The sequence below is a fragment of the Hemicordylus capensis genome, chromosome 2 (assembly GCF_027244095.1).
Source record: "Hemicordylus capensis ecotype Gifberg chromosome 2, rHemCap1.1.pri, whole genome shotgun sequence".
Classification (NCBI taxonomy): Eukaryota; Metazoa; Chordata; class Lepidosauria; order Squamata; family Cordylidae; genus Hemicordylus; species Hemicordylus capensis.
In genome coordinates, this window is record NC_069658.1 from 35,611,941 (window position 1) to 35,635,351 (window position 23,411).

The following is a 23,411-nucleotide window of genomic DNA, read 5'->3' on the forward strand; positions in this document are numbered from 1 at the left end:
CAAGATGTCGGCCACAGATTTTTCAATGCAGCACCCTGAATCTATGGTTCTGTGCTGCATAAATAAGAACAGCACTTGAGTTGTGTGAGTCTTAAGACACAAGATTTATGAGTTCTCACTCAAATTCCACCTGAAAATATAATTTTGCAACCAGGAAATTAAGCAGAAACTTACAGTAATCATTCTGTAAGCCAGTGATGTGAAATCTAATTTCTGGCTCCAGTGAGAGGGAACTTTTATTGTGAGCTGAAGAGTCATGAGCATCACTTTCACTCTTGGTTCCATTCTTGCATCCTGTTGGTATCAATTGCAGAGTATAAATGTTCGTGTATTAATTATCTTAGACATTATAATCTCTTAGTATGGATATTTACAATACTATGGAAGACCCACGGGAAGCCCATGCATAAAGCAGGGCCAGCCCAATTCATAACAAACTTGTAATATAAGAAACACAGAAGACAATCACCCTGACCCATGGCGTACTCACGCTCCAATGGGCATCCCAAGCTTTTGAGCCTATGGCTTTTCCATTCACTAGAGTGAAGGGGAGGGCTGCATGCCTATACACCAAGTCTGGGGATCTTTCCAGCTCAGCATTCCATACGAACATAGGAAGCTGCCTTCTAACGAGTCAGACCATTGGTCCATCTAGCTCAGTATTTTCTACACAGACTGACAGTGGCTCCCTCAAAGTTGCAGGCAGGAATCTCTCTCAGGGCTATCTTGGAGATGCCAAGGACCTGGGACCTCAGATGCTCTTCCCAGAGCAGCCCCATCCCCTAAGGGGAATAGTTTAGAGTACTCACACATGTAGCCTCCCTTTCATATGCAACTAGGGCAGGCCCTGCTTAGCAAAGGGGACTATTCATGCTTGCTACCACAAGACCAGCTCTCCTCTTCTCTTCCATGAAGTATGAGAAGCTGCAACTGAAGTGAAAGTGGGGAAAGCCTCTGTGCATGTGCCAAACTGACTGGTATGTGCACATGTGTCTCTATGGATTATGGCTGAAGAGCACGTGTGAGTGAGCGAGAGCGAGCTGAGCTGCCCCTTAACCAAAGCAAACTGGGCAGCCATTGTTCATGGAGAAACCAACAATGGTACCCAGTCGTGAGGACTATTCAATATCCAACTAAATAATGAGTGAAATCACAACTTTGCCTGCATTTTTGCACCAGAGCAATATTACGAAAATACACATTTAGACTTTTAAGCATCAGCCATTCTATTTTTGAGGAAAAATAAAAAAGAATGCATCACCCAGAAAAATAATGGTTCCAATTTGCGAAAATTGGAAAATGTGGACAATGAGAACCAGAAATTATAGGCAGTAGCAAACCAAGTAATACTATTAGCTGAAGCTATAATCTCTATATATGAAGCACTAAGGCGATGCACCACATGCATGTGTGGCATGCTGGAAATGCCTGGAGTGCAGAACCGAGCAGGTGACAAGCCCAGTCAGAGGCAGTGGCAGCTACTGCTGCTCCAGACAGGAGTGGTGCTGGAGGTCCAGTTGGAAGCCGCTCCAGACCTGCGAGGAGGAGGAGGGAGGAGGAGGAGCAGCAGCTGACAAATCTGGGGCTCACTAAGGTGAGGGTAGGGAGGTCTCTGGGGTGAGGGGCTGTGGTGGGGAGCAAGGAAAGCAATTCAGTACTAGCATGAAGATGCTCTGCACCAGTGAAGCTAGTTGTTTTTATTTGCTCAAAGATTGGAATGGAGACACCCCAAAACAGGAAGAAAATCTCTCTCAAGAAAAATTACCAAGTTTCAGTAACTGTTTAGTTCTGCTCTCCTCCCTTCACTTAGCACATATCCAAAAGAAATAAAATCGCCCACCCGTTATGTGATATTTGGTAGTATCAGAAGCTGTCAAGTTTTTGCAAGTTTGTATCTCATCTGAAATGGTTTTGATATCTGTCAAACTACCTTTTGTTCTCTAGACATTTCTTAAGACGCCTTAGCAACCTCAAAACCCCACCCCTTCGCTAAACTGCTGCTGCTGTTAGTTTGAGTTCCCATCAAAGAGACCCTCTACATGCAAAATGTCAGGAAATGGCTTCCCACAACACATCCACCACTCACATCTTTGGTCTGCATGGTCTGAGCATATGACGAAAATGAATTATGACTAAATGAATTATGACTAAGGGGATTTAAAATAAAATGACAAAAGAGGAGCCATTTTGCATGCACCAAACAGGTGCATGCAGATAGTTATCCTTGTGGTTGGCACTTTGCTACCAAAGTATTGTGACTAAAACTCAACCATTTCTGTAGAAAAGAGCTGGATTATTTTCATTACGTGGGATGGGTGTGGTATGAAGACCTGATTGTTTGAGGTGCACTTTTTTTTTTTAATATGGGCTTCCACTGAGACTTTTCACAATGAAAATTAAAAATTGAGAGTCAAGTTCCATATAATACAATGATGTCTGTGGGAGGGGGGAAACTTCCTAAATAGTGCCGTACCAGAACCTCAGCACTCACACCTACAGCACAACATCACAAGTATATTAAGTATATTGAAGCCTTGCAGGTAGATGGAGGAAGAGCCATAACTCCGTGACAGAGTGCATGCAGAAGGCCCCAGGTTTCATTCATTGGTGTCTGCTCTCCAAAAGATCTCAGGGCTAGGGGAAACCCTCTGGCTTGGACCTCCGGGAGCAGTGTCACCCAAGAGCCATCAAACAGGTCATTTCAATGGGTCTGGAGCCCAGGAATCCCCTTGGGCCACTGTTCCCTCTAAGGCATGCGCACATGCACATGCTCACAAGTTTTTGGATGTCCACTCAGTTCATTTTAGATCCCGCTCAGGTTGAATCAGGAAGGCCCCATTATGAATGCAGGTGCGCACATATTGCCTTGATACTGCCGCCCAGAAAAAAACTCATTCCTCCCAGAGATGAAAAAAATTCGAGGGACCACTGCCTTGGCCATTTACCTTGTTTCAGCACACAACACAAATGGAAGGTGAGAAAGAAGAACCTGGATTATACAAAGTGCAGGTTACGTGCCATAAGAATGGGTGCATGCATGCAGAGTCAAATAATATCTACATGTAACCACTGGGTGAGGTCATTAGGAAGTTTGGTGCTGGGTGTTTTCAGTATGCTGCTGACACCCAAATCTACTTCTCCTTTTCATCTTCATCATCAGGAAATGGCACTCATTCTCTGAATGAATGCCTACAGGCAGTAATGGGCTGGGTGAGGCATACCAAATTGAAGCTGAAGCCAAGCAAGATGGAGGTGCTCATTGTAGTTTTCAAATTATTTATTTATTTGTTTATTTAAAATATTTCTATACCACCCAAAACTTGCATCTCTGGGTGGTTTACAATTAAAATCATTTAAAACATTAAACCAATTAACAATTAAAATCATTTAAAAGATTAAAAACATTTAAAAACCAATATTAAAATTATTTAAAACTATAAATCTAATTAAAAGCCAGGGTGAATAAATGTGTTTTCAATCCCTTTTTTAAAATTGCCAGAGATGGGGAGGCTCTTATTTCAACAAGGAGCACATTCCAAAGTCCAGGGGCTGCAACGGAGAAGGCTTGTTCTCAAGTAGCCACCAGATGAATTGGCGGCAGCCGCAGGCAAACCTCTCCAGATGATCTTAGCAGGTGGTGGGGCTCATGGAGAAGAAGACATTCTCTTAAATAACCAGGGCCTACGCTGTTTAGGGCTTTATAGGTATCTTGTATTTTGCCTTGTATTTTGCCCTTGTATTTTGCCCAGAAACATATCGGCAGCCAGTGCAATTCCTTCAACCCAGAAGTAATATGGTCTCTCCTAGATGACCCAGAGACCAACCTGGCTGCCACAGTCTGAACCCAACTGCAGTTTCCAGACTACGTACAAAGGCAGACCCACATAGAGAGCATTGCAGTAATCCAGCCTAGAGGTTACCAGCATATGTACCACTGTTTTGAGGTTATTCATCTCAAGAAACGGATGTAGCTGGCATCTCAGACTAAGTCAATAAAAGCACCTCTGACCACCGCCTCAACCAGGGACACCAGGGAGAGGTTTGGATCCAGAAGCACCCCCAGACTGCGTACCTGTTCCTTCCGGGGGAGCATGACCCCGTCCAGAACCAGCAGATCAAAATCATCTCCCGAGTTTCAACCCTGCACAATAAGCACCTCCATCTTATCTGGATTCAGCCTCAGTTTGTTATCCCTCATCCAGCCCTTTACTGCTTCCAGGCAGGCATTTAGGGAGGTTATGCCTTCTCCTGATGTTGTTGACATGGAGAAATAGATTTGGGTGTTATCAGCATATTGATAACACCCTGCACCAAATCCCCTGATGATCTCTCCCAGCAGTTTCATGTAGATGTTGAACAACATCAGAGACAATATGGAGCCCTGAGGGACACTATATGGAAGTTCAAATTTAAGAACAACAGTCTCCAAGAGACACCATCTGGAATCTGCCCATGAGGTAGGAGTGGAACCATTGCAAAGCAGTGCCTCCCACCCCCAATCTCTTCAGACGTTCCAAGAATACTATGGTCAATAGTATTGAGAGCCACTGAAGGACCAACAGAGTCACACTTCCTCTGTCAATTCCTAATTGAAGATCATCCATCAGGCCAACCAAGGAAGTCTCTACCCCATAGCCCACCAGAAAGCCAGTTTTAAATGGGTCTAGATAATCAGTTTCCTCTAAGACCGCCTGGAGCTGGGAGGCCACCACCTTCTCAATCACGTTGCCCAACCATGGAAGGTTGGAGACAGGTCTGTAATTGTTTAACTCTGAGGGATCCAAGACAGGCTTCTTCAGAAGCAGTCGAATGATTGCCTTCTTAAGACAAGGAGGCATCCTGCCCTCCCTCAGAGAAGCATTTATAATCTCTACCAGGCCCTCTACAACAGCCTCCCTGCCAGACAGTATAAGCCATGTTGGGCAAGGATCAAGAGCACAGGTGGTAGGCCGCACCATTCCAAGCAACTTGTCCACATCCTCAGGAGTCACGAACTGAAACTGTACATTGTAGGGCCTCAGAATTTGAGGGATGAGTTAGATCTTCCTGTTCTGGATGGGGTTACACTCCCCCAGAAGGAGCAGGTGGGCAACTTGGGGGTACTCCTGGACCCTGGCCTCAACCTAGTATCTCAAGTGGAGGCCATGGCCAGGAGTGCTTTCTATCAGCTTCGGCCAAACCAAAATTGGTTTTATGTTGTTTTTATCATTTTGATTTTAACTGTTAATTTATTTTAATTGTTTTTATTTTGATGTAAACCACCCTGAGCCATTTTAGAAGGGCGGTATATAAATTGAATAAATAGATAGATAGATAGATAGATAGATAGATAGATAGATAGATAGATAGATAGATAGATAATAAGGGACAAGAAAGAATTGAGGCTGAAAGCAGCAGGGATACCAGTAATGCCAAGAAGGATCACGTTGGAAATTTGGAACAGGTTGGCTATTCTTTTATTTATGAAAAACATTTTTACTCCACCTCTGAGTGCAGGAAATGTCAAGGCAGTTTGCAACAATAAAACAGTGCTAGCAAGTTACAGGTTAAAAATAGCTGTTAAAAATAACCAGAAAACAGTTTTTTAAAAAAAAAAACCCTAGTTCTCACTCATTTAGAACCAAACACTTGTTGAAACAAATAGATTTTTCCTGCCTGCCAGAAGGCAAGCAAAGAGGGAGACAAGTGAGTCTCCATTGGAGGGCATTCCAGAGTTCAGATGCCACAACCAAAAAGACCCTGTCTTCAGTTATCTTAATGAAAAAGCAGGTTTCTATACCTGAAAAGCAGAAAGGCAGGAGTACATGAATAGCCACTTGAATTGGCCTTTTTGGAAAATCTTATTTGTGGAACTGACATGGTATAACAATGAATCCATCCAGTGACAGTACTCCCAAATGTATACATATCAATAACATCAAATGAACCAGACCAACCACAAAGCCCCTCCCTATCACTCCAGTGTCTAGTATCCTACTCAGGGAGTATCCTACTCAGTCTAGTATCCTACTCAGGGAGACTAGTATCCTACTCAGCAGAGGTCTCGATGGCAGCAGCCAGGCCCCCACCCAGCAGGGTTCAAACAGGTTATAGCCTGACTGCTGAAACTTGTCTCAGCCGGAGGGGTGGGGCCAACAGGAAAACGGAACTTGCCCTTGCTAAAAGATAAAACTTCCTTCCCCTTCCAGGGCAAGTGAGATATAGAGGGAGCAGCTATGACAACAGGAGAGGTAAAGGCCTAGCAGGAAGGGAAAGACCTTAACCTAGGTTTTGGCTTTCAGCTTCCCTGCCCCCACGAAGACATTGCAATTTAGGCAGGAGGGCTGAAGTAAGCATCTCCCCTTTGTTCCCTGTGGTGTTTTTGGTTAATCCATTCCTTGATCCAGGCCAGCTTTTGAATGGGGTTTCAGTTACTTGTATTCCAGTCCTGGAGTAGAGGTTTGTTAGAGGCTAACAAACAGCCCACAGCAAGAGCACTGAAAGCAGACTGCACTTGCTTCTCTGTACATATCTATTTCATTCAACTGTTAATATTCCTGATTCAACTCCACTGTCTTGTCCTTGCATGCCACAAGACTGAAAGTCATTAAGGCAGGATCCAGCTGTGAACTCTTCATCCCTCCCTCAACAGCAGAGGATGAACCCTGCTAGAAGCCGAACAAAAGTTCTTGCCACTGCCAGTGGGACCCCACAGAATCTGGCCCCACAGTACCATCCAATGCTGATGTCAGCCCCCCCCCCCCCCGCTTCATGAAGTGTAGCTCCAGACCCTAGCAAACACATGCATGCATGTACCTTTCCAAAGGCACTCATGTTTTTCACAAATCCTGATGCTCCCTTGAAATTTCTCTGAAATGCCATGTCTGTTCTCTTCATTGATTGACATCTGCTGGAGACATTTCTGTAAGAAGTTGGACATGAAATTATCACTGTGGAAGAAATAAAATAGAAAACTGCAACTATCTCTTCCATGTAACTAGGTTGCTTCCAAATATCAGCTTTTTCCAGATGTTGTTGTGTTATGACAGTTAACTGATATGTTGATTCAAGGTAATTCGGGAGTTCTGTCATTAAGGTTGCTGGTAGGGATGTGCAAACAGGTTCAGCGTCGAATGCATTCAGCCCTTTCCGGGCCTTTCTCCCATTTTGGAGGCCGCCGCACATGGGCAATGGACCCTTGTGCGGCGGCCTCCAAAATGGCCACCGTGAGGGGGGAAAGGCCTGGAAAGGGCCAAAGAATGCCCTAACCAGGTGATTTTTGGCACAAGGAAGGCGGGCGGAGGGGAGGGAAATCTCTGCAGACCCACACACACACAGTCTCAAAGAAGGCTCCCCCCTCTGGAGGGGGTAAGTACTAAAAAATTTTTAAAAAAAAAAATAAAATTACTCATGAACACACACACCCGAACTGGGGGGAGGGTTCAATGGGGGGTAAAACCAAACAGGCCCAGTCCTGTTTGGGTCTGGTTCAGACTCATACCAAAGCGGGCCAGCCGGTTTTGTGCAGACCCCTAGTTACTGGTGGGCTTCTTTAAATTAGCAGCCCCACACAGTTGTTGTTTTGGAGACTGGGGAGTCAGTGCTCTAGGAAGGGGGAACCCTTTCTTCTTTTGCTTTCCCACAATCTAAACCCTCCTCACCCCAAATTTGTACTGCAATGGAGAAAGGCCCATACAAATGAAGTAGACAAGTGCTGTACCTTTTTTGCTCCCTTTTAGAGCTATTTATTTATTTATTTATTTACATTTCTAGCCCACCCTATACCCAAAAGTCTCAGAGCGGGTTACAATAAAACCAATATAAAACATAATTAAAATATAACATCATAAAATCAAAAATACAGTAAAAAAAAATGCAGTGCCTGAGAAGGGAAGAACCACTACATCTCTAGTCAAAGGCCAGGGTAAAGAGGTGCGTCTTCACCATTCTCCTGAATGTGCACAATGTCAGAGCTTGGTGCACTTCAGAGGGGAGGGCATTCCACAACCTAGAGGCCACCACAGAGAAAGCCCTCTCACGTGTCCCTACCCCTTTAACTGCTGATAATGGTGGCACTACCAAGAGGGCCTCTCCTACAGATCTTAACTGACAAGCAGGTCTATATGGGAGAAGGCATTCCTTCAGGTATTTGGGGCCCAGGTTGTTCAGGGCTTTATAAGTCAATGTTAAAACCTTGAATTGGGCTCAGTGGCAAATTGGTAACCGGTGCAGTTCCTTTAATGTGCATCTGGCCAGAAGTGCCCATCAGCAGCCTTGCTACTGCATTGTGCACTAGTTGCAGCCTCTGAATTGTCTTCAGGGGCAGCCCCATACAGAGCACATTACAGTGGTCCAGTCTGGAGGTTACCAGAGTATGGATCACTATGGCCAGGCTATCTCTGTACAGAAAGGGTCATATCTGGCGGACAAGCCTGAGCTGAAAATAGGCACTCCTGGCCACCACTGCCACCTGGGCCTCCAGCAACAGTGACAAATCCAGGAGTACCCCCAAGCTCTGCACCTGTTCTTTCCGGGATACTACCACCCTCTCAAGAACAGGATATCTCCCCATTTCATGGACTCGAGAGCCCCTGACACACAGCACCTCCAGCTTATCTGGATTCAGTTTCAATTTATTGGCCTAGGTGGCCTATTACCACCTCCAGGCAACGGTCAAGCAGCTCAAACGCCTCTCCTGACTGAAATGGAATAGAGAGATAGAGCTGGGTGTCATCAGCATACTGGTGGCACCTCACTCCAAACCTCTTGATGACCTCTCCCAGTGGCTTCATATAGATTTTTAAAAGCATAGGGGATAAGATTGACCCCTGAGGAATCCCACAGGTCAACTCCCAGGGAGCAAAAAAAATTCCCCCATGATATTTTTTTATATTGACCCTGGAGATAAGAGCAAAACTACTGCAATGCAGTGCCTCCAACCCTCAACTCCCGAAGCCTTTCCATAAGGATACCATGGTCAACGGTATCAAAAGCCACTGAGAGATCAAGGAGAACCAGCAGGGTAGCACAGCCCCTGTCCCTCTCCCGGTAAAGGTCATCAGCTAGGGAGACCAAGACCATTTCAGTGCTGTGATCAGGCGTGAAGCCGGGCTGGAACAGAATGGAAAAATAATAGCTTGAGTCAGATCACAGAAAGGGCTTTATTTCCTCTCCCAGTTTCTCTAATCTTCAGAGCAGCCATATAAGGTTGCTAAATAATATGAGTTCTTAATTATGGATCTCAGGTATCTAGTTTGGCCCTAAATGCCAACCACCCACAGCCCTACATTCAGGCGAAGGAAAGTGAAAATCCATTCCAGTTTCACATACATGTGCAGGATTGACATTGAGGCAGGAGGGTTGCCTCTGTCCCAATTGCAGTGGTACTCAAACAGGAAGTAATTGAACAGGAAGTACCTCTTTAGAGATGCAATGTATGTTTTAGGGGGTGTCTTCCTGCCATGCCTCCTAGCAGCACTATTTGGAAGCTCCCTTGTTGATTCTCAATTCAAGTGCTTCTTGGAGAAGTGACAGAATCCATGCTTATGGCATCTATCTGAGAAAGGGGTTAATGTGATCAGGAATGCTTGTTACATACCTGTTTTGTTTGAACATGAGTGGTATTAGTGAATATGGTGGGTTCATTGGCAGTGGCTTCAGTAAACACCTTAGAAGACACTGAAAGACAATATAGATATTATACATAAATATTACATTATATATAGTATATTTTTATCTCACCCTTACTCTTCTCCACCCACATTTTAGCCTCACATATATCCTATGAGGTAGGTTAGTCTGAGAGTGCCTGACCTAAGGTCACCCAGCAAGCTTCATGGCTGAGGGGAATTTGAACTCAGTCTCCTAGTCCTAAACCAACACCTATTACACCATTAATATTACACCAACTGATGGATAATTAGTGCATTCCCTAGAAAGAGCCAATACGGATTTGCATAATGTTTGCAAATGCATGCTGCATCAAAATTCTGAAGAAGTTATCTTGTATAAGCCCCATTTGTTTCTCTTGAAGTTACTTTTAGTTTAAATAAGAGCTATGTCAAATTGCCGTTTAATACTCCACTCCTAGAACCACACACCATAATACAGTAGCTGAGTATTATAAACTCTTCTAATATTGTTTTAGGCCTTTTATGCCAAGTTTCAAAACATGGACATCCAGATCAAATTACTTCTGAGCAGTCCTACTGAAATTAAGTAGTCCTTTAAAGTTATTCCTCAGTATACTGTTGAGTAATGTAGTCTGGTTGTCAGCCACAATCCAGCTTACCATGACAGAGTGGGGGAAATGTGGTTATAGAAACCTAGTCTGTTAAAGCCAAAGTTTGCACCATGGTGGGCAATCCCTCACTACACGTTTTCAAACAGAGGATGGATGGTCATCTGTCAAGGATGCTGTAGCAAATCCCTGTTCTGAGCAGGGGAGTGGACTAGAAGACTTCCAAAGTCCCTTCCAACTCTAAAATTCTATGATTCTATAATTCTGCTTAACTGGGTTGATTTTATTCTAGGGTTCTAGGGATGTGCACAAAGCAAACAAAAAATCACAGTTCAGTGCAAATTCGGATAGAATTCAAACCGAACTGCCTGTCGCTGAACTGCCTGGCTGGCGCAGTCTGTTTGACTGAACCAGTATGGCAGTTCAAGGGGCTATACTTGTAAAGTGGAATCCAGTGAGGATTCCCCTTTAGAAGTAAGAAGGGGGGGTCCTCTAAAGGGCAGCTAGAGGGGCAGTGAGAGAAGTCATTTCAAGTTCTTACCAGCCTGGCATGGCTGCCGGCACCACAAATTGCCCCCCTGGCACAGCCCAAGCGCACAGTGATCCCTCTTTAGCAAGCTGCCCGTGTGGTGGTGCAGTTCCAACCTCCGCATATCTGGGGAGGCTGGAACTACCCATCGCCATGCAGGCAGCTTGCTAAAGAGGGGTTGCCATGTGCTTGGGCTGCACTGGGGGTGGGGGGAAGTGGCAGTACTGGCCCTCGCACGAGGCCAGTAAGAACTTTAAACTACTTCTTTCACCACCACCATTCCACCGCCCTCTCGATGCCAAATTGGTCTGCCCAAACTTGGCTTGGTTCAGTTCTATTGCGGACTGGACCACCTCCGAGCCAATGAACTGGCCTGGTTCAAGGTGAACCGGTTCGGCATCGAACGGTTCGTGCACACCCCTATTTTATTCTATGCAAATGCCTTGTCAAGATCTACTTGTTCAACTACACTGTATATGTGCTTGCTTACCATTTGATTGCATTAAGAAAAGAGAAAGGGTTTGTTTTGGGGTTTTTCTTGCATGTTATCAGATTCTATTGAATTTTAAGGAGAGTATGGCCTTGGTGTGCTTTTATATTTATTAATTTGGAGCTAGTGGATGATAGTGGGCAGAAATCCTTCACCTGGGGAACAACCACTGTTCACTGACCTGGGATTGTTGTAATCTTTTCAGCTGACCCAATCAGATCAGACCCATCCTCTGAGGTAGAAAGTTCTGTAGGACGACATTCTGGAAAAGTTTGTTCTGCTTGGTTTCTGCACCTTTGCTGCCATCTTGTGGTAATTGGGCTACTAGCAACAGGACTTTGAAATGCCAGCTTCTTCACAATGCAGCTTTTAAACTGGGAATAGGTCTTAGCTGGAGTCTGTGTAAAAAAAAAAAAGTGACCTTTTAATGATAGTTAAGAGTTTAAAGTGGCTTATATTTCTTAAATACATTACAAATTGAATGAAGTCTGTGTGATCAGATACGCTTTTGGAAATTGGAACTTTTTTAGAATAACAATACTTTCCTATTGCATTATTTTCAATGCAATCCTAGGAATGCCTGGAATTTGGAAATTAGTCCCACTATGTTCCATGGAGCTTACTCTTCCGTAAGAAAATGATTTCAACCTTCGTGTTTCTAAATGGTCACAGGGTGTCACTTCCATTCTCAGTAACCCCTTACTAGAACCTTATAACTTCAGTTAGTTTCATTATCTCTTGGACCACACAGCTGTGTGGTCCAAGAGCTGTGGAGTGTGGTCCAAGAGCATGTTAAAAGGCAATGGCTTGCTAAGACCACCAAATAAAGTCAAACTACACCTTGTGTTCAATGTATGTATAACAAATTCTATATAATGTGGATAGGTTCTTCTACAATGGCAGTGTAACCCTGCCTTGTGGGATTTTAGGCTAATTTTCTGTAATAACAATGAAATAATGAATATGTACTTCAGAGCTTAGCCACCTAATGGCACAGCAGGGAAATGACTTGACTAGCAAGCCAGAGGTTGCCGGTTCGAATCCCCCACTGGAAACACCTATATCAGGCAGCAGCGATATAGGAAGATGCTGAAAGGCATCATCTCATACTGCGATGGAGATGGCAGTGGTAAACCCCTCCTGTAATCTACCAAAGACAACCACAGGGCTCTGTGGTTGCCAGGAGCTGACACTGACTCAACGACACACTTTACTTTAATAGTGGAATAGAAGAAGGAATTTCAGCAGGTGCAGCTTGTTATCTTATAGTGATCTAAGGGTGAGAAATGCAAACACAAACAATGGAGTGGAGAAGGTTCCAAAAGGGTTGTTTTCTAGCCTGTATTTTCTTACACAGTTTGGGTTTCTTTTTCCATTTCAGAATGTAAAATAAGTCTGAAAAACACCTCCTGAAGTATAACAGAGAATGTCTTCAAAGAGAGTCTGTTAGCATCAAAGCATGTTGATAAACTATGCCTTGAATCAATAAAAACCCTTTTAGTAGCACTGGCCAATTGATCGGTGAGCATGCATAAAAAGTTGCACTATCCTTCAGACATTTCCTCTTCTACACAGCTGTTAAGGGTATTGAAGCCACTGTTCCCTCTGAGGCATGCATGCGTGTGTGTGCTCACAAGTTTACTGATGTCCATTCAGTTAATTTTAGAACCCACTCAGGTTGAATTAGGAAGGCCCCACACTGAATGCATGTGTGCACACAGTGCCTTGATACTGTCGCCCAGAACAAAACTCATTCCACACAGAGATGAAAAAAAATAGAGGGACCACTGATTGAAGCTCTGTCCTCCTTTGCATATGGTCATCCAAGTATTTCATAGCTCAGTGTTAGAGCACATGCTTTGCATGCAAAAGGTTACTGGTTCAATCTCTGACATCTCCAGGTAGAGTTAGGAAAGGGCTCCGTCTGAAACCCTAAAAAGCCATTGCCAGTCAGTCTGACTACTGAGTAGGCCAGTGGCATATCTAGGATGGGGCAGCCAGGGCACGTACCCTGGGCGCCACTTGAGAGGGGCCCCAGTGCCATGCTGCTTCCAACCCCCTCCCCAGTTCATGATTTTTTTAAATTAAAAAAAATCAACTTGATTTTCAGCATAGCGGCCATTTTGGAGGCTTCCACGCATTGAGCATGTGCAGCAGCCATTTTTTCTCAATAAAAAAAATTAAAAATGGCCACTGAAAACAAAATGGCCACCGTACATTCTCAAATGGTCCCTGTGAGGCCCTAGGACTTGCCAGGCCTCCGCAGAGGCCATTTGAGCATGCGTGGAAGCCTCCAAAATGGAGGCTGAAAATTTAACCTGAAAATAAGGTTAAAAAAAATTATTTGCTCTTACTTTGCTTCTTGTGATAAGTGAGTTAAATGTGATGCCTTAATAATATGACTATTAATGTTGAGTTTGTCTTTGAATCAGTGTGAAGTCCTTAGTATTAAGGCCCACTGGGAGTTTCTTCTTCTCTTTCTCTCATTTTAACTGTCTTTCTGAAATACTAGAATATATTCCAAGCAGTGACACAATTTACTCTGCATATCCTTTAATTATTTTCAGAGTATGTGGGAAAAGTCAAATTCTCCATTTATTTTAAAAAATTATGTAATAGTGATACTACAATGTATAGTAGGGAATTAGGCAAGCACTTCTGTTTAGTTTTCCAAGTACACCTCCACATAGTATTTGGGTTTTTCATGAGCCCCAACATACTGAAATGTGTAGTTGTCCAGCATTTTTTGGTCTGGCTACATCCACTGCTAAATTGTTTTTGAAATATTAAAAGATTAACGAGCTTGACTTGTATATTTGAGCTGAGCAGATATTATGGTAAATTTATCTGAAAGATGGGTGTCAGATGTTTGAACAGGGGTGCAATTTCAGTGCTTGCCCTAGGCACAATTTTCCCTAGATATGACTCGGGGGTAGGCAGCTTCTTAAGTTAATGGACATAGGATTAAACCAGTGCAAGGGAACTTCCATGATCCTGTGGACATGGGACAGATTGCACTTAATGTTGCCGTTCCTCCAAGCACCCAGCATACATACATTCATACCATCTGACACATGGTATTCTGCCAATTAAACTACACAGTCCTGAGCTGGTACAACGAGGGGGGGTGTTTTGCTGTACAGGGATAACAAACACGACTACGACAAATACAACAAATATCTATATATCGCTTTTTAACAACAGTTCCCAAAGTGGTTTACATAGACAGAAATTAATAAATAAAATGACTCCTTGTCCCCAAAGGGCTCACAATCTAAAAAAAGAAACATAAGACAACAGCTGCCACTGGAGGGATGCTGTGTTGGGGATAACACCACAACAATCACCCTTGCATCCAGTCCTATGCATTTTTTGACTTTGCAGAGCAGTTCAGAAGGCTGGGCTAATATATGTATGAGCACTCTTAGTTCAAAAGTGTCAGAACAACAACAGTAATATATCAACTGACTTATGAATTGTATGAAATGGAATGGAGGAGAAAAAGGAGCAGCCCAGTTTATTACTGAATTTGTTACAAACAGTGAAGGTTCTGGTCTTGATGTATCAATTCCATTCCCAAAACTCTTACTAATGTATATGCAGCAACAAACTGATTTCTAAGAACCACATTATCGACTACTCAGGTTTGTTTGTGATATCGAGAAGAGGTTGCAATGGCAGCTTTCCGTCCCTAGAACTTTTGGAAAAGTCTAGGCTGCAAAACATAGTCATGGTCCCCCGTGCCCCCCCCCCCTGCTCAGTTGCTGTGAGTTTCATATTTCAGCTCCTTCCTGGCGTTCAAGGCCTGCTGAGACTTCCCTTAAAATTATCCAAAATGGAGCTGCCGCTGCCTCTTACAACGTATTCTTTTAAAAGATCGATGCAGAGAACCAGGATTTTAATTGTTTTATTCTCAATGGTTTTATTCACAGCCATGCTGGGCCTTCTACAGCTGAAATTTGTAAAGCCCAAAGTCAAAGACTTTTATTCCTTCGAAGTGAAGGATTCAAAAGGGAGGGTCATTTCCTTGGAGAAGTACAGAGGCAAAGTAAGTTGTACCTTTCCTTTCTGAAATCGTTTAGAAAGTATGTTGCAGTTGCATCCTTCATGCACAATAATGAACTGTTTACTTTGTATATTTTATGGAGGAGGGTTAGAAATGTAAAATTCTTCTAAAATGGACTATATGCCCTTATTTTATGTTTGATAGAGTGAGGGGAAATTCAAGCTTCTGCACAAAAGAATCACTTTTACAAGTGACTGAGATTTGCTGATCAAGCTGAAAAGCTCCAAAGAAGTAATTGTTCAGAAGCAATATAGTTGTTGTTGTTATTTTTTACATTTTATATCCCGCTCTTCCTCCAAGGACCCAATGAGCCCAGAGTGGTGTACTACATACTTAGGTTTCTCCTCACAACAACCCTGTGAAGTAGGTTCGGCTGAAAGAGAAGTGACTGGCACAGAGTTACCCAGCTAGTTTCATGGCTGAATGAGGATTTGAACTCAGGTCTCCCCGGTCCTAGTCCAGCACTCTAGCCACTACACCACACTGGTATATATTTCTGAGTACCAGTTGCTGAGGGCCAAAGAACAAAAGAAAGCTGTTTTCATTCCTTGCTTGTGAACTTCCCCGAGGCATTTGGCTTTTGGCATCAGAACACTGGACTACATGGCCTTCTGCTCTGATCCAGCAAGCCAGCTCTTACATAATTCATCCATCTCATTCTCTATTATAATTACAGAAGCTGTGAATATCAGCCTGATCCAATAGATGTCTGTTATGAATTGGGCACAAGTCCTGTACTGGAGTCTTTGACTTAATAATCAAGTGTTTAATAGTCCTGTCCTTAAAAAATACACATGCTATTGTGGACCTCAGAAATTGGAGACTGGAGGTATTGTGACCAATGCTAAGCAATTCTATTCAATTTATTTATTTATTTCAAGCATGTGGTTAGCTTTCCCAATGAGATCAATGGATCTTCAAATCATTTCACTTGGGCTGGATGGTACCAACCTTTAATCTAATTTTTCTGGTGATTGTTGATACTCATCAGTGGGAGAATCATTAACTGGTGAATGCCAACAGTCTCCTATTTCTAACATTCACTCTAGCATACATTTTGTCCCTGTGGTTTGTATTGAGGGAAACTGTGTTAAATCAGTAGATAACATTCGGTACCATTGTTTTCTTTCCTGTAAGCGAAGAAACCAGTGGCTAAAATATTTCGGGGGGGGGGGGATAGTTTCCTTCAACTGAAACAAAAATGAACAGATATATTTTTCTACATTTAACATCTGAGATGGGCAGGGTTAAAAATCATTTTGTTAACATCAGTTTGAGCAGCAACTCCCCCTTTCTTTCTAATTGTTCCATCTTCCATCCATCTCAAGGCATCTCTGGTTGTAAACGTGGCGAGTCACTGCCAGCACACAGAAAAAAATTACATCATGCTGCAAGAACTACACAAAGAGTTGGGGCCATACCACTTCACAGTGCTGGCTTTCCCCTGCAATCAGTTTGGGGAATCAGAACCAGGCACAAACAAGGAGATTGCATATTTTGCAAAATCAAACTATGGAGTAACTTTCCCCATTTTCAACAAAATTAAGATTCTGGGATCTGAAGCATCACCAGCATTTAAATTTGTGATGGGTAAGCATGTGACTTTCCTCTGTGTATGCGGTGCAGATTAACTTTGCATTCATTTGGGGGAAGAAATTAATAGGAAAAGCACAGATGGGGACATTGGGCACAGAATTCTTCTTCCTAAGAGTCTCAATTTCCATTTTAAAAAACAAGTTTCTGGTCCTAAGGCTGCAAGGATGAGTGTGGAAGTACATAGGCATTAATTTGTACTGAAATCCCAGAAGCCAGAAGGGTGTCTAAATGAGATTCCATTGTTGGAAATGGAGCTTCAGCACCCTGGGCAATTGCTTGTTCTTGACAAGCAATACCAATAAAAAGGTAAAGTGTGCCGTCAAGTCAGTTTTGACTCCTGGTGACCACAGAGCCTTGTGGTTGTCTTTGGTAGAATACAGGAGGGGTTTACCATTGCGTCCTCCCCTCTTTCAGCATCTTCCTATATTGTTGCTGCCCAATATAGGTGTACCAGCGGCGACTGGAACCAGAAACCTCTGGCTTGATAATCAACTCATTTCCCCACTGTTCCATTAGGTACCACTATAAACTATGCAAAATAGTGAAGATTAAAGAATTATGAAAAAGAGTACACAAAATGCTCAATTTGCATAAAGTTGCAGAATTCTGCTTTTCCATGCAGAGCTTACATTTCCTATGTACAACAGCTTTATTTTTTGAGCACCAAGTACATACTGCCCGGGAGGGGGCTCTTTTGTGCATCCCATGTGGCTTCCATGGAATATCCATAAGTCTAGCATTTATCTTTAAAGCACACACACATAACACACAGAGAGGTTTCAAGTCATATGGGCACAGATAAATTTCAAGCAATAGAAAAGCCCTTGTGAGGAAGGAAGTTCCATATATTCATTGAAAACCCACCCACTCACAATGAAATCTGGATCAGGAGGGCAACAAGTTCTCATTCTCATGACTTATGTCCATTCCTCAAGATGTTTCAGTATCGACTAGAAGAATTTCAGAATAACAGAAAAGAGCAATAGATCCACCAAATTTAATTTGACAATGTGGAAACTTGGGCAATTATGCAAATTGCCTGTAATGATACATGCATTACATAGCACTTCCAGACTTGCCAATCACTCATCATATGACGACGTCTTCATGTGCCTGCCTTATGTCAAACGATGCACAGATCCACTCAGGTAAACACTATCAGTACTTTCCAATTTAGCTCTGGATTTTCAGTGGTCCCCGCCCCACACCCTCTAAGCCAGGGACTTTTTAGTTTAGAGAAAAGATGACTGAGGGGAGACATGATAGAGGCCTGTAAAATTATGCATGTTATGAAGAGAGTGGAGCAGGCGCGGAGCCAGCCGAGCGGCGGCCTGCGTTCAGTTCCCCCTCCAATTCGCCCGTGTGTGTGATGTCACAGGCACGGGGGAGTGGCTCGGGCTCCAGAGGAGCCCAGAGCAAACTCCCCCCTCCCATGCCAAGGCCACCAAGAGCCTGGGCGAACTCTTTGCCAATTATTTCAGGCAGCTCCGACTGCCCGATAGAACGTTTTTCCCTTCCTCTCCCTCTCTGGAGGGAGAGAAAGGGGAAAACGTCCTATCAGGCAGCCGACGCTGCCTGAAATGACGTGCTGAGAGCTCATTTGGGCTCTTGGCAGCCCAGGCCACGCCCCCACTTTCCCTCCCCACTGTACACCAGTGCAGCCTTTGTCTGGAATACCACACTGCTGAACTGGTGCTTCATTAGTCAGGACTTTGACCACTGCTTTTTTCCACACCTGCAATACTTCCAGAAATTTTACATCTCTATTTATTCTTGAATACATGCTAACAAACCTTTTGCACTCTAAATCAGATTAGCTAAAGAGTAAAAGTAAAGTGTGCTGTTGAGTCAATGTCAACTCTTGGCGTCCACAGAGCCTTGCGGTTGTCTTTGGTAGAATACAGGAGAGATTTACCATTGCCATCTCCCATGCAATATGAGACGATGTCTTTCAGCATCTTCCTATGTCACTGCTCCCCAATATAGGTGTTTCCCACAGTCTGGGAAACATACCAGCAACCTCTGGCTTGCTACTCAAGTCATTTCCCCGCTACACCATTAGGTGGCTTAACTAAAGAGCAAGGTAAAGGTAAAGTGCGCCGTAAAGTCGATTTCGACTCCTGGCGCCCACAGAGCCCTGTAGTTTTCTTTGGTAGAATACAGGAGGAATTTACCATTGCCATCTCCCGCGCAGCATGAGATGATGCCTTTCAGCATCTTCCTATGTTGCCGCTGCTCCATAGAGGTGTTTCCCATCGTCTGGGAAACATACCAGCGGGGATTCCAACTGGCAACCTTCTGCTTGTTAGTCAAGCATTTCCTTGCTGTGCCATTTGTGCACCCTTGATATCATTCTCTGAGTTATGGATGAAATAGTTATGAAAAACTGGATGAGTGATTATTATTTTTTTATTATTATTATTATTATTATTGAACTAGGTAATCATTAGTGATCATTATACTGACACAGTCTTTGTAGCTGAGCACTGTGAGGAGGAGGATGCTGGCCTGGATGCCTTTCAGCATCTTCCTATATTGCTGCTGCCCAATATAGGTGTTTCTGGGAAACATACCCAGAATGAGGTACATTACTCAAACATTACACAAAGTAAAGAATAAGGTACAGAATGAGGAACATTACTCAAAGTAATCCTACTGAAATTAAATGGACATGTCCGGTCAGGGATTCAGACCAGCAACCTCTTGCTCCCTAAGCAAGTTAATTTCCCACTGCGCCATTAGGTGGCTAGTATATTTAAAACAAATGCCAGTAATCTCTCCTCTCCTACTTTATATACAGCAAGAAAAAGTTAGCAGCTGACATAATGAGGAACATTACTCAAAGTAATCCTACTGAAATTAAATGGACATATTCATGTCAACGAGTTGTGGATGATGGCTTTAGAAATGAGTCTTCATGCACCCACACTTTGCTTGGTCTTTCAATTCGACATTGGGCTAGGGGAGGGATACATCCAGGCAGACATTTAACAGGTGAAGTTTCCCTAATCACTTCCTAGAGATGCCCCTGATGAATTTCTGCCTGATGCATCTCTGATCAAGACAAAGTGTTGGTGCATGGAGCCTCACTTCTAAAGCCATCATCCTAGACCAGACTGTACAAAGTATTTACAGCTTATATGGTGCGGAAGATGAGCACCTTAATTTGCAATTTCCATTCTTTTTAGAGCACAGGTGAAAATATAAAGCCTCTTAACTCTCACTTTAAACTGGAGATTTTTGGATTACTGAATTTATATATTATAATGCATTCAGGAATGTTGAAGTGATAAGGAAGCTTCTGAAAGTGATTGGTCGAGCTGCCTTAATGCCACAGAGGTTAGGGCAGGAAAAAGGTCCTCTGGCTGAGCTGCTTAGGAAAGGAGGGGAGTAAAAGAACTAAGGTCTATGAAAGGAGGAAGCAGCAGGCCAAGAGAAGCAGGGTGGGATGAGGAAAGAGGGCCTGGTCACTTGAAATTAGGGGAAGAGGAGAACTCTGACAGAGGAAGGAATAGTGGGAGAATGAGCAGAGGTGAACATGACCAGTAGCTGCAGAGCTGATGAAGAGTAAAGTACATATATTGATTGAGTAGCAAGCCTCAAGTGACATATTCACCTATCTAAGGAAAACGTGTTTGGTGCAATCCAGGAAATTTTTCTATCAATTACCATGGGAGTTGGATATGTGTCACTTTTTTCCTGAATTGTGCCCTTTTTGCTTTTGACCTAAATGTATCTTACATTATCCTTGCAGATTCCTCCAAGAAATCACCTAAGTGGAATTTCTGGAAGTATCTCATCAGCCCTGAAGGCGAAGTTGTGAAGTTCTGGAGACCTGAGGAGCCCATAGAAAGCATCAAGCCAGATATAGCTGCTCTGATTAGGCAAATTATTTTGAAAAAGAAAGAGGACCTTTGAGGAGGCCATTCTGTCTTATGAATTTTATATTGCAACATCTCTCTACAGCCTTAGTACATTCCTGCTCAACAATGGTAGAAGCTGGACAATCAGTGGTTTTTTGGTGGATAAATTTCATTGCCACTTTGGACAGAAACTCTTCTGTTAAAACCAGCTATTTAAACCTGCTGAGTGCAAGTGAAGCAAACAGGCATATCAAGCCACTCAGCGCTTTACAGAACTGAGCCCTGGATATTCCCTGGAAAACTGCATGACCAATTCATGAAGCATTTTGAAAAGACAGAGTCTACAATGAACATGATACTGAACAAGAATAGTTGAGGGGCTTCCCAAAACCAATAGCTGCTATGCTTATACATGTAATAAATACTGGTTACCTATATTAGGGTCACCCAAAGGAATTTCTAGAAAGCTGTGTCTATGTCATGGCTCAATATTAGCAGCAAGCCAAATACTTGGGAGCCATTTCCATAGTGTTCCCAATACATATTATTGCACAAAGCCTTGAAGTTTCCTAGGTCAGCTCCAACCCTGATCCTATGATAACTCTCTGCAAATGGCATTTTATGAAAGTTGGGCTACTGCCCACTATTTTGACCCAGGCAACAAAGAGTGCACCTGAAAAGCCTCTGGGATGTGTCCTAACTGCATATTAGCATTTGCTCTTCAGAAGCAAACAGAAACTGGCATCATGACCAACACATGGGGCATTGCATATGAAGAGAGAGTGTACGATGAAAGTCCTCAGAGTCGTAATTCACAATTCTATTATGCAGGAGTTGCAAATAAAGAGGAAGGTAACAGCAGTCAATCTTTATGCACTGGCCATATTTTAAAGATTGACCATGGATTTTAAGGAATGACCATGACTCATTCCTGCATAAGGAGAGGCATAGGCAAAGGACTACTTGGCCCCTTCCCTCACAAGTGAACAGCAGCAGACGCTTTGGCAGGACCCTCCCCTTACACACCTCACTTGCTACTCCAACAGAAGCCCAGTTGCTGGTCACACGATGAGGAGGCAGAGACAGAGCCCTCTGCCTGTTTCTTGAAGCAAGTAAGTGAAAGCACATAAGGAGAGAACTTGCTTGAAGCATCTGTTGCCATTCACAGTGAGGATAGTGGCTTAAAGGGCCTTTCCTTGTGGTTTAAGCTTACACAAAAGGAAGAAAAGCACATGAAGAGGCGCATTGGGGAACTGCTCTTAGGCTTGGAGGCTATGTAGGAAGCAGATAAGAAGCCCAAGGGGGCAGACCGAATCCCAAAGACACCAGTTGCTCATCTCCAAAATAATCTAATAAAATATCCTGTATTTCCTATCAGGTTTCTTTTTAAAAGGGGGGTGGGGTGACATCCAGAGCAACGAACTATTTGTGGGAAGACTTTGTGGTAACGCAAAACTTTTGTGTTAGCTAGTAGCACTAAGTCGGGAGCTTGCATTCCAGACTAGTGTTGCACCACCAGAAGCATGCTTGCTTGCGGTTGTACAACAGTTGCACACTGCGGCACACCTCGTTTATTTCAATAGGAAATTTTGTGCAAGAGCACTAGAGCACAATGGCAGTCTGGCGCAATCACTGTTTTAGCATAACTAAGCCATACACATGTGCTAGTGCGATAGTGCTCATTCTGCAATCAGTTCATTGCTCTAGATGTCAGCTACTAGTTGCCAAATATGAAGGTTTTGTGACATTTTCCAACCTTTGAGTTATTCGGTTTAAAATTGTATACTACTGAAATATGCTAGCTTTGTATCAACAGCAGGAAATTGATGCATTGTGGGAAAAATAACAAAAAAAATGCAAATAGCTTTATGAAGATGCTTTATTTTTAAAGAGAGAATAATCCAAGTCTATTTTGTCTGGGTATCTGGTACATTGGTTTTCAAAAGGGTTCTGTTTTATCATGCACCACTTTATACATCGAGATTAGTGGTTTAATGAAAGGTAAATGTTACAGTTTATTTTTAGATAGATAGATAGATAGATATCAGTTCTCAGCATTCCATCACACTGTAAAGTGACCAAGAAGCAAACCCAAGATGGAACAGAATCCCAACCACTGACATGCAACATTTGGGATCACTAGGGCTAAGAAGCAGATTTAGCTCCCACCCCACTGGTGTCCACAACCACATCCTTTTACTTTATCCCATATAAATGGATGGTTGCCATATATCCCAACAGAGCAAACAGGAAATGCAACACTTGGGGACACTGCTGCAATGAGAGCACAACCTTCCCTCCATCCCTGACACTGGCCTTTGTGGATAGGAATCCTACAGGCCCTTCCTCCACTTTCACACTAGGGGGTGTGCAAACAGGTTTGAAGGTTCGGGGTTGAGCAGAACACCCACCCCAACCTGGTTCAGCTCAACCCCGCACCGAACACCCACACACCCCATTTGGGAGTTCAACAAGCAATTAAAATATTATATTTAAACTTACCCCCTCCAGGGGCTTCTCCAAGGTGGTGGGGGGTCACAGAGGTTTCCCCCCTCCCCCCACCGGCCTCCTGGGGAGTTAAAACTTGCCGGGTTCTGGCATCTTCAGCCCTTTCCAGGCCTATTCCCTGACACAGCAGCTGTTTTGGA

At 43.4% G+C, this 23,411-nt stretch overlaps 2 protein-coding genes across 6 annotated transcripts in view; one reads left to right on the forward strand and one right to left on the reverse strand.

Annotated features, from left to right (window-relative positions):
* Positions 1 to 23,411, reverse strand: part of CDC20B (cell division cycle 20B) — a 49,992-nt gene that overhangs the window by 16,405 nt on the left and 10,176 nt on the right. For all 5 annotated transcript variants that reach the window (XM_053288807.1, XM_053288803.1, XM_053288804.1 and 2 more), the window contains 4 exons: positions 11,420 to 11,636; positions 9,578 to 9,657; positions 6,796 to 6,901; positions 175 to 294 (listed from right to left, as the gene is read on the reverse strand). In XM_053288807.1, coding sequence (XP_053144782.1) covers positions 175 to 294; positions 6,796 to 6,901; positions 9,578 to 9,657; positions 11,420 to 11,636 — 523 coding nt within the window. The remainder of the gene's footprint in view (positions 1 to 174; positions 295 to 6,795; positions 6,902 to 9,577; positions 9,658 to 11,419; positions 11,637 to 23,411) is intronic.
* Positions 15,051 to 22,671, forward strand: GPX8 (glutathione peroxidase 8 (putative)). The gene is made up of 3 exons (XM_053288808.1): positions 15,051 to 15,286; positions 16,633 to 16,894; positions 20,655 to 22,671. Exons 1-3 carry the CDS (start codon positions 15,074 to 15,076, stop codon positions 20,816 to 20,818), a joined length of 639 nt encoding a protein of 212 aa, XP_053144783.1. The 5' UTR covers positions 15,051 to 15,073; the 3' UTR covers positions 20,819 to 22,671.

Coding starts and splice junctions, on each gene's coding strand:
- GPX8 (XM_053288808.1), top strand. CDS start 15,074: ATGGAGCTGCCGCTGCCTCTTACAACGTATTCTTTTAAAAGATCGATG. Junction 15,287..16,632: donor TGGAGAAGTACAGAGGCAAA/GTAAGTTGTACC, acceptor ATCCATCTCAAG/GCATCTCTGGTTGTAAACGT. Junction 16,895..20,654: donor AGCATTTAAATTTGTGATGG/GTAAGCATGTGA, acceptor TTATCCTTGCAG/ATTCCTCCAAGAAATCACCT.